The 13,613-nt window shown below is 45.2% G+C and overlaps 1 protein-coding gene across 1 annotated transcript; it reads left to right on the top strand.

Moving 5' to 3' along the window:
* Positions 1-1,123: 1,123 nt before the first annotated feature.
* AHSA2 (Putative activator of 90 kDa heat shock protein ATPase homolog 2) lies at positions 1,124-12,389 on the top strand. The gene is made up of 9 exons (XM_075707481.1): positions 1,124-1,203; positions 1,394-1,584; positions 6,283-6,368; positions 7,026-7,140; positions 7,707-7,795; positions 8,342-8,464; positions 9,654-9,755; positions 10,990-11,041; positions 11,281-12,389. Exons 1-9 carry the CDS (start codon positions 1,124-1,126, stop codon positions 11,454-11,456), a joined length of 1,014 nt encoding a protein of 337 aa, XP_075563596.1. The 3' UTR covers positions 11,457-12,389.
* Positions 12,390-13,613: the final 1,224 nt, after the last annotated feature.

Genomic DNA, 13,613 nt, shown 5'->3' on the forward strand with positions numbered 1-13,613 from the left:
AGTAAAGGGTTCTCTTGTGCTGCTCCTAAAACTTACAGCCTTAAAAACAATGCTTTCTTTGCAAGCTTCAGAGACAGAATATATATATAAAAAAGTTACACGACTTCCACTGCTTAGAATTTGTCCAGACTCTACCATTTGCGGCCTTCTGCCTCATGTGCGCTGTGTTCTCTTGCAGGATTGCGTTCTGACAGATACAAATCACAAGTCAGCTCTGTCCTTAACACCTGGTCCCACAACGCCTGCCCCTGACAAAGAACTGAAAGGAGTAAAATTTTCGGAAGTGGCAATTATTTTGGACGCCGAGTCTGAAGCTGATGAGCCTGACGATAACGATCTATTTTTTTCATCGTAAGAATGCTTGCTGAAGAACACTTTTAGGAAAACCACGATGACGCTCGCTGGAACAGTACTGAATTAAATGAGAATTTAAATGAGAATATGGGAATGCTAGCCAGATTTTAATTCCTGCTACTCCTGTCGTTTGCGCTGTAAGAGACGGGCAAGAAGAAACGCGATGGGCTGGAAGGGCTGCGGAATGGTGGCAATGCAAGGTTACTTTCCTAGGTGCAGCGCTCCCTTTACGGTGTGTTTAATTTCTTACGGCGCGTGTAAAATGGCAAGAGAATAAACCCGATTCCAGACGCGACGCCTTGTCACTGTGTCAGGCGAAGCGGCTCTCGGACGCGCATCTTCCCTCCTTCTGCACCAAACTCCCGGTCCGCGGCGGAGTTTCTGAGAAGGAGCGCCCGGTGCTCTTGCCGTGACACGGCCACCGCTTTCCTGCTGCGGCGGTGCCGTTCCCCGGGCGGCGCCGAGGCGGCCCCTTCTGTGCCGGCAGCCGGCAGCCGCGACTCGCCGCCGGCGGAGGAGCCGGCAAGAGCGGCCCGCAACGCCTGAGGGGGCGGCGGCTCCCTCCTCCTTCCCGCGCCGCGGAAGAAGAAGGGCGGCGCGGGCTCGCCTTCCTCCTCCTCCGGCGGGCAGCGAGGCACCGGGGGCGGGGAAGTTTCTGGCACCTTCTGGCTGGGTCGCCGGCGGGCGGAAGCGGCTGGGCTTGCCGGCGGGGGCGGGCGCTGCGGCGGGGGCCGGTGGCGGGGCCGGGGTTGGGGTCGGTGGCAGCGCCATGGCCAAGTGGGGGCAGGGGGACCCGCGCTGGATCGTGGAGGAGCGCGCGGACGCCACCAACGTCAACAACTGGCACTGGTGAGGGGGGCGGCGCGCGGCGCGGCCGTTGGGGCAGCCGTTGGGGCGGCGCGTGCGGGGCCCCCCTGAGGCGGCGGCGGCGGCGGGAGGAGGAGGAGAAGGAGAAGGGCGGCGAGGGGGGACGGACGGACGGAGGGACGCGGGACATCCAGGGGCGGCCGGCGCTTAACGGCCCCCCTCCCCGGCCCAGGACGGAGCGGGACGCGACCGGCTGGTCGAAAAGCAAGCTGAAGGAGGTGCTGGTGGGGCTGGTGGTGGAGGGCGAGGCCGGGCGCTGCGAGATCAGCGAGCTGAAGCACGTCGAAGGCGAAGCCTCCTGCAACAGCCGCAAAGGGAAACTCATCTTCTTCTACGAGTGGAACCTGCGCCTCAGCTGGAAAGGTACGGGGGGACGCGGGGGGGACGGGGCGGCCCTGTCTGCGGCAGCCGCGGTGGGTGAGGCGGTGCCGGCGCTGCCATGGCCCTGCTCCACTCAGGCGTTTGTCACTGGCTGCTGCCTCTGCTCCGGGCCGCCGCTGGCAGGGAGGAGCCGCCCCGCCTGCGGTGCCACAGACTCCCTCCGGGCTCGCTTAGCCTTTCCCGGGTGAAAGGAAGCGCGGTGACCGCGGGCCCAGCGTGTTTCCACCCGTGGCCGCAGGTTTCGTGGGCAGATGTGCGTTGGTAGGGGTTGCCTTCGAGTTTATCGTGGTCTTTGCAGAGCTGGCTCTGCTAATTTGCTCGGGGGGACCAGGAGTGATCGTTTTGGAGAGTAAACTCTGCTTTGAGTTGCAAAAACGCGACTATTTTAGCCAACTACAGTGAATGAGAATTGTGGGCACAGATTGCAGGAGACACGTGGGCCTGAACTGTAATAAGTGCTTATGTTCAAATAATCTTGAAACCCTAGCTTGACTTTTTTCCCCGTTCACCCATTTTTTTCTTGTACCGCACACCTTGACTTTTTCCCCCGTTCATCCATTTTTTCTTGTACCGCACACGTTTCTTAGCGTTGTTTTAACAGCATATCAGCACGGTGTTACCCATTTTGCTTTGCAAGAAGTAAATATTTCTGCTGTGGTGAGATACGCATTGCTTAGAACGGCGTGCTTGAATCGTTCTAGTTTCCTAGCATGCGCGAATTACAGCTGTGTGCGTAACGCGTGTTGATAGCAGGAAATGGGAGCAACTAAGAAGTGTGAAAGTGCAGATGTTTCAAAAAATTCAGTGTAGTTTACATTGAGGATAATGAATTACATGAGGGAAGAACTGTTTAGTGGGAATAAGGAAGCTAGAAATAATTCTGGATTAGTTGGGATAACGGAGGCTGTGCGTTCTTGTTGTGCTGCATCCACTCGCAACCCCAACTCCTGGAGGTTCATCCTCTGCTGTGCTTGTCCCGCCGCAGCTCTTTATTTGCAGACCGACCTGATAACATATCTTTCGGTAACATCAAAGAATTCTTTCCATTTATTAGATGCCTAAAACTTGATGGCAAATGTGGACCCTCTCTGGCATTGCAGTAAGAAGCAGGAAGAGCTGATAAAAAGCGCCTGTGTGGGCAGTTGCACGCGGATATTGTAATGCCAGATGACAGGTTGTTCCTCCCCCAAATACTGGACTTGTTTCTCAGGCCCCAGTTGTTGCTATAGGAGGGGGGAATACCAAGGGCCACACTTCATTTTCCCCTCTTAATTCCTGCGCCCCACAACAGGGCTGTAGTCTCTGGACCAGTGTTTCAGGTAATGCTGTGGGCTGCTCCAGCGGGCTGCCTGCGTTCTGCACTTCTTTTCCTGCTGCCCTTTCCAACGCTGTTCGTCATGGCGGCGTTCGTCCTGCTGTGGCTGACCGGGACTTTAACGTTTACTTCCATGCGGAGATCAGTGCTTGTGTTTGAACAGATTTGGAACAGAGGTCTGCTCCCACAATATTAGGGGACTCAAAGAAGTACTGTTATGGATGTATTGTGGTTTGCGTTGATAGTTAGCTATGTTTTAAATGTTACAAGTCTGTTATAAACCAAGAAGAGACTTAAAATTGTGATCTAAATGTTAACAGAGAGGAAGGCAAATGTACTTTGTCATGTAGTTTTTATCAGTACAGTTTAAATAATTCTAATACTTTGTCGTGCAGTTTATATCAGTACAGTTTAAATAACTGTAATCAGCTTTTTAATGTTTTGGGTCTTCTTTTGGATAAGCTAAAATCATCTCAGTTTTAAACACTGGTTAGTTTGTTTTTGTTGGGTTTTTTGATTTATTTCAGCGTATAATGCTTAGAAGTAGGCAGACACAGTATTTTGTTTGTATTTCTACATAAATTCTTTCCAGATTCTTTTTGCTCTGTTAGGTCTTTATGCTTTTCAGTGTTTTACTATAGATAGCTCTGATTTGCATTAGGTACTTTGCTCGGTTCAGTGTTGCACTGAGTGGATAATGTCTTTGAGAGCTGAGTTTTAAAGGAGTTTGCTACTACACAGTGAGATTCTAAAAGAGCAGGGGCTGATGATTCTTTTTCCCCTTATTTGATAGCCATCATGTTGTGTGTTTTCTGAGAGCTCTGAATTAGAAATGAGAGTTCAGACTGAACTGCTAAAAACACTAATTGCTGTCATTAGTTCCTTCTACAAGTTGTCTAGGATAACTAGGAGTTCAAGCTGTGATTAAAAAGTGGATACATAAGGACAAGGTGATATAAATCCTGAAATTCACAGCCGGTTTGGAAAGTCCAGTGTTGGAAAAACACTGCCCTTAGCAATTTAGATTACAGAGCAAGGAGGTGAGGAACTAAGGGTACTTAATGGCACTAAAATTGAGCAAAACAGCTGTTTTCTCTTTCACGTGTTTGAAGATGTAAGGAGGATTTTAATGGATTATTCTACCTTGTGATGGAAGCTTTATGAAAGCATGTATCTCCTTTTAAAACTTAGGTATTTCAACAGTGGGTTTATATGTGGGTTTATACATAGGTCTTTGAGACATGTGCTTTCACTTACTAATTATCTAAAATAGTGCATTGGCATGAAACAAAAAAAATGGTTTATTCTGAGGTCTGTTTTTGGAGTCCCCTGGGATTCAAACACATGATACGATTGTTTGTTTGCTAAAAAGGTAATAGTTTTGCTTATATTACAGTGATACTAAAAGTACAAAGTTGTACCAATGTTCTGCCCGTGTAATGTTAACAACCAGCTCTGTTAACTGATTGGACTTGCTGTCCAGTGCAGATACCATCTGCATTAATCCCTTGGACGAGCAGTTTTTTGAAGGGGGAAAAAAATTGCCTATTTACTGTTTTTATGAATTTAAATTTGTCCTTGGGTATCTTTATTTTAGGAGTTGTGAAAACTGTTAATAAAATCAGCTGAATGGATAGAAGTCAGGTTTGTTTTTTGTTCCTAAAAACTTCCTGCATGCTTGCACTTCCTTTGTGGGGAGAGTAGCTGAAAATAAGATGCTTTACTACCTGCAAAGACCGTGTTGCGTGGTTTTGCCTGTACTAATCTTGGAGCTGGAAGCAAGCAGTAAAGAGAAAATCGAGATGGCTGCATGTGATCTGCCTTGGGCCCAGAAGTGTTTTAGCAGTGTAATTAACTAGTTCACGTGGCTTTGTACTTGAGCGAACAGGTTCTCGTGGGAGACTTTGAGAAGCTCGAGAGGTCTTCTGGTTTAGCCTTTCGCTGTGTGGACATGGTTGTCTGCTTCTGGACTAACAGACTCTGCAGGTTGCCCTGCGCTTCACTGACTGAGCTCCTGACTAGGAAGGGATCTTTGCACCGTTCTCCACTTTGTGTTACTAACCATCGTTTGCTCTCTTTCTTGCGAAGAAACCTCGGAGCGTGTGTTTTTGTACTTCGCTGTGATCTTGACTGGTAGCATGTTAAGTTATATCTGTGCACAGTGCCTCCTATGGCATGGTGGTCGTTTCAGGGTAGTAATTAAAAATAGTGAAAGGAGAGTGATGTTAAGTAGTTGCTGGATCTATCTATCTCCTTTGAAGGCGAGAGAATCCAAAGAAGTATTACATCTACCTTCATGGTAATTCCCCTTCTGCAGTCATGCTGAACACTGGGTTGTTTGTATTTTAGAGTATTGCTGATAGACTGATAAAGCCTGTTGTTGTGTCGCATATGTTTTGACAACTAAGCTGATGTAACGGTATGAAGAGAACTGGGTTTGGGGCAGAACTGCATGTTTCTGCTCTTGCTTGCTAAAGAGATTTTAACGTGATCTAAGTAGTGAACAAATTTAAATAACAATGCTTTTGCAAGCCAAGGGGGAAGAGTCTTCAGTGGAAGGAAAAAAAAGGCGTCAGCCCTTAAATACAATCTTTCACAGTAAAGCCTGACATAAAGAAGTACAGTCCAGGGTTCATATCCCAGAATGTGTTTATAGAGCTTGTGTTAGGTAAGTGATGGCGGGCCTTTGCCCAGAAAGATAGCGTAATTTCTGGTCTTGCAAAGTCTTTCTGACATGTACAGTGATTACTGGCAGTTCGTGGTAAAGCTACTAAGAGTAGGAAGACTTGTTCTAAAAAGTTTGCAAGTGAAGTTTTCATATTTTTAAAAAATTCAATTTGTATACCTGTCCATTATACATACATACATTTTATGGTGACATGCCTGTACGTTGGGAGCTTTTCAGATAGTCAGGAAGGAATAGCTAGCATTCTAGGGATCTTCTAAATAAAGGGCAGACAAATTTAGGGGAAAAGGAGGTTGTTTTTCCCCTACCCCCTTTTAGACTCATAATTCTGTGTTGGCAGATAAAAGTTGTTGCGTAAGTGGAGAGCATCAGGGCAGCTGGCAATCGAAGGTGAGCGCGGTGGCAGAAGGGTAGCGCAAGCTGTGCTTAGTGAGACGTACCTCTGCGCACGTACGTATCTTAATGCATCTACACAGGAAGGTGCAGTTCTGAGAAGAGTTTACTATGAAAGTACTGTGACACGTTCGAGACTTTCGGTTGCTGTTTAGTTCCTTTAAATTAGATTCTAGGCAACTTGCTTCAAGTAACACTTTTGTGCGACTGATTTGCAAGATAAATCTCTTGCTATGGGGGAAATAGTTTTTAATAATGCATTTAAGAATTCGTTATGTTAATACAGGTACAGTGAAAGAGTCTGGTGAGAAACATAAGGGATCTGTTGAAATTCCTAACCTGTCAGAAGAAAATGAGGTAGATGATACAGAGGTAGGTGTGAAATACTGATACGGCTATCTAGGTTCAGAATTCTTAAATAAAGCATTAATCAACGTATAGGCATCATATTTTGATTTATCCTGTGATTAAGGGGGATAATTACACTTGCATAGTTTATTTCATGTTTTCATTTTTTTTTATACTTGGAATAATGACTTATCTCTGTTCTCAAACTTACCTACTAGGAATGTGCACAGTTTTCTTTGCCAATTACTGTTTGTGACCATATACTAACTACAAATTTGAGAAGAACTCTGCTTGTTTTAGTCTTAAAAAAAACCCAACACTCCCCACCCCGTCCCGTCCCCCCCCCAAAGTCCCTAAGAACTTAAGGAATCTCCTTGTTGGTTGTATAGCAGTTGATACTGTGGCTTCCACAGATTCCTCAACCTCTGTGTATAGTAGGCAACTCGCTTTATACTTGATGAAGTTACTAAGCTACTGTGGAGATGAGATACTACCTTTATTTAAGTCAAAACCCAAGAGGACCTATTTTTAGCAAAGGTGGGATAAACTGAGAGGATAACTTGAAATTGCAGTTGTCCTCTGAATATAGTAAACAAAGCCAAAATACTTTCCTTTGTTGCCAGAACCCAAAAGGTTCATGTTTAGATGCCTCTTAGATCTTGTAATTTTTTCTCTTTCTAGATAAACATTAGCAAAAAGAAAGGTGAAGGCGATGTTCTGAAGGACCTCATGAGAACTGAAGGAACCACAAAAGTCAGAGAGGCCCTGAGAGATTACCTGAAAGCACTTAAAACAGGTCAGTTAACCCGGTTGGTTAGGTATGTTCTTACGCAGTTTTCTTTCTTGAATAGGTTGGTAATACATTGACAAGTCCTTGGGTTTGTGGGTTTTTTTGTTTTTAACTGCACCAGCTGAGATAAGTTAGCCCTACCAGGCACAATCTTTATTGCTGTCAAATGTGGCAGCATCCAGAAGTTTCTGTAGCGGCCCAGGCTGTCTTGTGTTGCATGTAGTGACTGCAGAGCTCGCTGCAAGGCCTGCAGGCTGGCTGGCCGGCTAGCAAAGCAGCGCCCTGCCCTCGGCTTGCCATTTCTCTGCTGTACTCTTCAGCAGTTCTTGGGAGATGGTGCAGTCCTTAATGCGCAGAGCTTATTAATTTGCGGTTCGGTAACTGTGAAAAGCCTGTGTTTTTATGGGAAATCGCTGTTAGGCTGTGTTCCTAATAAAAAACATGTGGGCAACGTGGGGAAACTCCGGATTGGAGTTGTATATCCCATTCTTCACAGTTTTGGCCAGCAATCTTCACTGTGTGTGTAAATGTCAGCTCAGTTTCATGCTGAAGAGTGCTTTTCTTTATTACAGAGTTTACCTTGGGAATGATTCTGCCAACAAAAGCTGCTGCTGGTCAGGAGCTGGCCGCTGAGCGAAAACTAAGTGGGAACACCGTGCAAGTATGTCGGCTTTAAGTGTTGTACAAATTTAATATGACCATAAATGCAGTCCCTATAGAATCTGCTATGGTAAGAATTGCGTGTTCCTGTGATCACCTGCAAAAGTGAAAGCCTTTGTGGTGGAACTGCCTCCTCAGTGCTGGGATGGGGGCGTGTGATCCAGAAACGGTCTGTCGCGGATCCTGGGCACGGCTCTGCCAGGCGGGGAAGAGGACAGCAGCATGTAGCTGCTCTTTAATGCTGCGTTCTGTGGCGGCCATAGCTTCAGCAAGGTGAAGCTGGAATTCACCTGCATGGATCGCTTCCTGCAGTCTAAAGTTAGCTTCAGCTGTCTCTGGAGCTAATCACAGGCTCGTAATTTTGTTATTTATTTAGTGAATACCGATTAATAATACCATCAAATAAATATGGAAGTAGATTGTATAATTAATGTACATTCACCACACAGTACGTTTAAGAATGCACAGGTAACAACAATCCTGCCGTTCAAGAGCTTTTAAGGGTTTGATCTTGCAATCACTCCTGTGCATATCATTTGCTTTACAGGATTCTGTTTTGCCACAGCCTTTGGATATAGTTGGTGTAAAAATTCCAACAGTGAAGATACTTATGAGAGAAATATTCAACTCTCCAGCAGACAAACTTTACAGCATCTTCACAACTAAGGAAGTAAGTGATACTTTGAGTATGCACTACAACTTAATGCAGGTGCTGTTTTAGCTGAACAGTTGTGTAGTGTCAAGTGCAGCTAATACTCCTTACGCACATTAAATGGAGAGCTGTGATTGTTCAGAACCTGATGGCTTCATGAGCTACCCTTTTCTTGTAACTAAGTATTTGTAAGTCTGATGATTGACATCATTTACTCTTCAACTTTTGCTGAAGAGCTTCACCTTTTAAGCCACTGAGGAGTTTCAGTGGTGACAATGCAAGAGGAGTTGACAGTTGCTGGGGCAGTGTGTCAGTCTGGGCTCCTACCAAGGGCCAAAGGCGAGGTAGCTGACCTCGTTGACGAGCTGTCAAGTTCTTGGTAGTAGGAATCAGCAAGCACTACACATGGCAGTAGGATCAGTCCACTTTTACCACCTTTTTAATGAGAGTTTATTAGGGTGGCGCAGACCCTTTTTTTGCCAGTTGTTACCTTAATAGGAAGAAAAGCCAACTAAACAAATTGAAGTTGTATCTTTTGCAGCTCAATCACACTCGCCTTTGCTAGTTGGAAAAAGCTTAGCATGGGGGGGTTTTTTGTGTTTTTTTTTTTTTAATGTAAGTACTTGTTCGGGAGCCTGAAGTGCTCAGTAATGGCACTGTGGTTACCCACAGCTTACAGGTTAATTAGATGAACTGTTGGACGCAATGATAGGGTATTAAATAATACCATTACAAATTTTGGGTTTGTGTCCTTCAGAAGAGCCTGGGCTGGTATCAGACACCATAAATAAGAATCCCAGCACTACCCCTGGGATGCAGTAATGGCTCTCAGCAGCTCTTTTGCACCTTCCTAGAGCTGCTGCTCTCCTCCTTTCCCATGTAGTATTGGCCAGGTCTGCATGTCCGTGCGTACACACGTGCTTTGTCCACGCCCCTTGCCTATGGCTAGTGTCTTTGGGTTTACTGCCACAGGTGTCTCGGCATTTACATTCTCATTCTGCACCTCACGGGCTTCTGCTGGTACCACAGCTCTTGGTGGCGTGCTGCATAAATGGGGAATGCTTAAAGATTCTTATGTGTATTACAGTTTAGGTAACTTTTTTCATCTCATTTCTTTAGCAAACCTCCCCTGTCTCACAATATGGCGCAGTATGTATCGGTATAGGTTTGCAGTGAACTGACGTGTGCTGTATTCTTTCTTTCCTAGTTGGTACAGAAGTTTTCTAGATGTCCTGCTGTGATTGAAGCTGAGAAAGGAGGCAAACTTCAGATGTTTGATGGTTGTGTCAGCGGTGAATACACAGAATTGGTAAAAAGCTCCTACTTTGCTCTTTAAAAATGGGTGGTGGTGGGTCAGCTTCTCCTCTGAGCTAAAAAGTAGCACAAGTTTCTGACGTTTCAACTTCCCTAATGCATGTTCACTTCCTCTACTACAAAGCCAAAAAATTGCAATTATGTTTTGTGATTTTTTTTCTTCCCCATCAGAAGAGCAGGCACTGACTACACCTAATGACCTGCACTGGGGGACAAAACTCCCACACCATCCTTTTTTTACTAGGAGGAGTGAGAAAGCAGGTTTATCTCCCAAATCCATATCACTTCTTTTTGTAACTGGAGAAATTATCTCTCTTGTGTTCAGGGCAAATGTTACACTCCCCCTAACTGAATGCTTTTGCAAATAGATGGGAAAAATTGATAATTAGAGCTCAGGTCCATGTTTGAAACCTCTGAAAAATCATTTTCACAGTTGCTAAGCTTAGACTTGGTATCTTAATGTCCATCCAGATGACAGGCAATAAGTGTCACTGGCAACTGGATGACTTTTAAAAAAGCAAAGCCTTGGAAAATTGGCTTCTCAGTTCAAGCTAATGAAATGTTTGTTCGCTCCAGAAAGGGCTCAGCTTGGAAACATCCACACTGCAGAACTGTGACACCCGAGATTGACTTCAGTGATAGTGTCCCATTATTGAAGCTGAGGGAAGTCAATGCAATTAGACAAGGAACTATTTAGATCAAACAGTCAAAATACAAACTAAATGACTTAGTGAAAGCCCTAAGCCTGATTGAGAGAAAACTTCAGCTGACTTCTGTGATTCTGTGACTTAACGCATGTGCTGAAGCAGTACCTCCTCTTCTCCCCTGAGCCGGTGGCAGGCTGCACTGCTTAACAGAAAATCACAGCCATACTCTGTGCCATGCTTGGAAATTTCGGAGGGGGAAACATGACTCTTACTTGTGCCCATTTCGAGGTCTGCAAGAAAACCGATGTTTTACATTTAGTAACTACCCAGCCTGACCTTTTCCCATAGACAAAACAGAGGAATGTGGCAAGCAGAGAGCTTGATGAAAACAGTTTATTTAAAAAAAACCCAAAAAACCCCAAGCCAACCAAACCCAATCTTTGTGTTGTTTACACGCTTGTTTCATACTATTACATAGGATAATGCTCCTCTCCTTATTTCTCAGGGGAGAATTAGCATTAAGTAGTCATAACGTGAATTATCTCAAATGCTAACGGGGAGAACCTTTGTATCTTCTTACAGGTCCCCAGCCAAAGAATTGTCCTGAAGTGGAGGTGCAGAAACTGGCCTGATGGTGAGTCTTTTGGGGACCTCCGACTGAGCTGCACTTGGCAGGCAGAAGGAACAAACCTGACAGCTTTGCTAACTGGAAGCTCGCTTAGTCTGTGTTCTTTGGAGAGCAGCCTGATGGCCGTAGCGGTCGTCATCTGTGAAAACAGGCTTCCCTTAGGCAAAAGCAGATACGAAATTAGCAACAACAAATGTAACCCTTTAAAAAGCACTTTCTTGAAATGTTCTATTTTCCTCCTTCAGAGCATTACGCAACGGTGGCCTTGAATTTCAAGGATCTGGCTGCTCAAACGGAACTGCAGTTAGAGTGCAAAGGCGTTCCTGTCTCTAGTGAAGATAGCACAAGACAATGTTGGAAGAAGCAGTATTTTGAAGAAATACGTATTTTACTGCAGCAATCCCGAGACAACATGGAATGATAACAGCACTAGTTTTGTTAGGGCATTACTTTTTATACTTGGTTAACGTTTGTTTTTTTAAAAAGTAACTTATTTGTGGGAAGAATAAAGACCCACTTCTCCAAGACTGTAATTTAAGTATTATTTATGGATTTTCAGTGAATGAGGTGGCGAGTCAATCAGACTATGTATATACAGCTTTACTTGGGGAAACAGAGCTCTGTTCCGCTTGCCTGCAATTTCTGAGAGCTAATTATGATTCAGCTGCAGTAAAGCACTACCATCGTAGGCAGGTAAGCCTCATGAATCAGTAGAAAGCATTTCCAGTTCTGTAATATTTAGCGTGTCAGGTGGCAAAACTAAATCTCTCTAGGAGACGGGGTGCCCATCAGAGGTGAACCAAAAAGGGGTTATAAAACTGCTGATTACGTGAGATCTTTCAAGATATTCTGGGGGGGTATAGTTCGCAGCCTCCTTACGTACTTCTTGAGACTGCTTTAACCACAGGCTGAATTTGTTTCTAACCCCCATAGACAGTTTTAGGGAGAGATAATAAACAATGTCATGTAATTGGGGTTGGTATGACTGTTATCGCTGTTAAGTCTGCATGCACTGGACTCCCTTAGTGACCTCAGTGTGGAACTTATTTTGGACGAAACAAACAGTGTTAACGCATTCCTTTTGCGATTCTGTAGCACGTAAATCTTGTTGCCCTCTGCAATTCTGTAGCTCCAATTAAAAAGTGAGCAACTGTGTTAGAGAAATTGGACAGGAGAGCAGTTGGGACATTGAAAGTAAAGAATTGTACTCTTAATTAAACCACACTGAGGTTAGCAAGGATAACTTAATTCTCCAATGCTTTATAAAAAGTGTATTAAGTATGTAATTTGAAACAAATGGACCAAAAAAGGGCAAAGTGCCTTTGGAAAACGTGGTTGGCTCAATAAACTATGTGGTTTTACACGCAGTTTATTTCCTCCGTTTACTGATACTGCCACAGTAAATGCATTTGCGTAGGAGTTAAGTCCTATATATTTTATTTTTACAGGACACCAACATACGGCAACCTTGCCACACATAAACTTAACATCATGCAGAAGATAAAGATGTGCTGCTCTTTCCTACAGGCGAGGTTTTCCCTGACAAGCTTGCAGTCAGTGATCCCCTTTGAACTTAGGTGAGGTTTGTTGTAGTAACAAGAACAAACACCTCACAGTGACGGGAGAGACGTGCAGACCGGCCACCGAGTGCTGCACTGCTTGTGTTTCAGGTGTCCAGGTAGAGGGTGGAGAACAGCCCCTTGAGAAATGGCGTGTGTTAGCATCTTTCTTTTTCTCAATGTTCAAAATTTAGTTACCTTTTTTGACAAAGAGCCTAACCTTTTGAATACAAAAATGATTTAGAATATTGGTTGGCGCTGGGGCAGCCTTTAAATAAAAACAGAAAATCTAGGCTTAAAACTGAGATCAGGCTAAGCAGGTTTGTGTGTAGGCGATCCAAGGGATTTTGTGACATTTAGGGTCTGAGAGTAGGCTGTTCCTTACATCCAATTACAAGTTTCTTCAGACAGTGTATCCTCCCTCACCACTTTTCCCTCCTGACCGAAACACCCTTTCCGTCTGAGGGTCACAAGTGCCCGTACCTTCTGTACTTTGCTAGTCTGCGTCTTCTTGTCTCCTTCCACTAGCAGGAGTAACCAACTGGACCAGTTGCCAATCATCAGTGTTAAAAAAAAAAAAAAAGAAGTGACTTACTTGTGTTTCCCAGCGCTGCGCCACTCACTTCCAGGTGTGGGACAGCCCACACCCCCAGAAAACTGCTGCTGCCGCTGGGAGGTCCAAGACTGCGAGGAGGAGCAGCCGCAGGCAGCCCTCGTTTCCTCTTGAAGGAAAGGGCAGCGAACTGAAGATGGCCGGTCGTCTTCAGCGTGCTTCTTGCTCCCTCCCGCCTGCGCAGCTGTAAGTTTGCTAACATGTACACGCTTTCCTCAGTTAAAACGTGAAGCGCCTACCTTTTCATCCTGCTTGTAGGCCAGCCTAGCGGCAGAAATGGGCTGGCAGTTTTCATGCACACGAACAGTCCCCGATTGACTGCCCGTGCAGTCAAAAAAAAGGATGTTTTTGCTTCACCAGCACTCCCACACTCTTCCCGTCTTCACTGTCTGTGCTGGCGCTTAGC

This window comes from Pelecanus crispus, chromosome 3, assembly GCF_030463565.1.
Source record: "Pelecanus crispus isolate bPelCri1 chromosome 3, bPelCri1.pri, whole genome shotgun sequence".
NCBI classification, from domain to species: domain Eukaryota; kingdom Metazoa; phylum Chordata; class Aves; order Pelecaniformes; family Pelecanidae; genus Pelecanus; species Pelecanus crispus.

Coding starts and splice junctions, on each gene's coding strand:
- AHSA2 (XM_075707481.1), top strand. CDS start 1,124: ATGGCCAAGTGGGGGCAGGGGGACCCGCGCTGGATCGTGGAGGAGCGC. Junction 6,369..7,025: donor ATGAGGTAGATGATACAGAG/GTAGGTGTGAAA, acceptor TTCTCTTTCTAG/ATAAACATTAGCAAAAAGAA. Junction 9,756..10,989: donor GCGGTGAATACACAGAATTG/GTAAAAAGCTCC, acceptor ATCTTCTTACAG/GTCCCCAGCCAAAGAATTGT.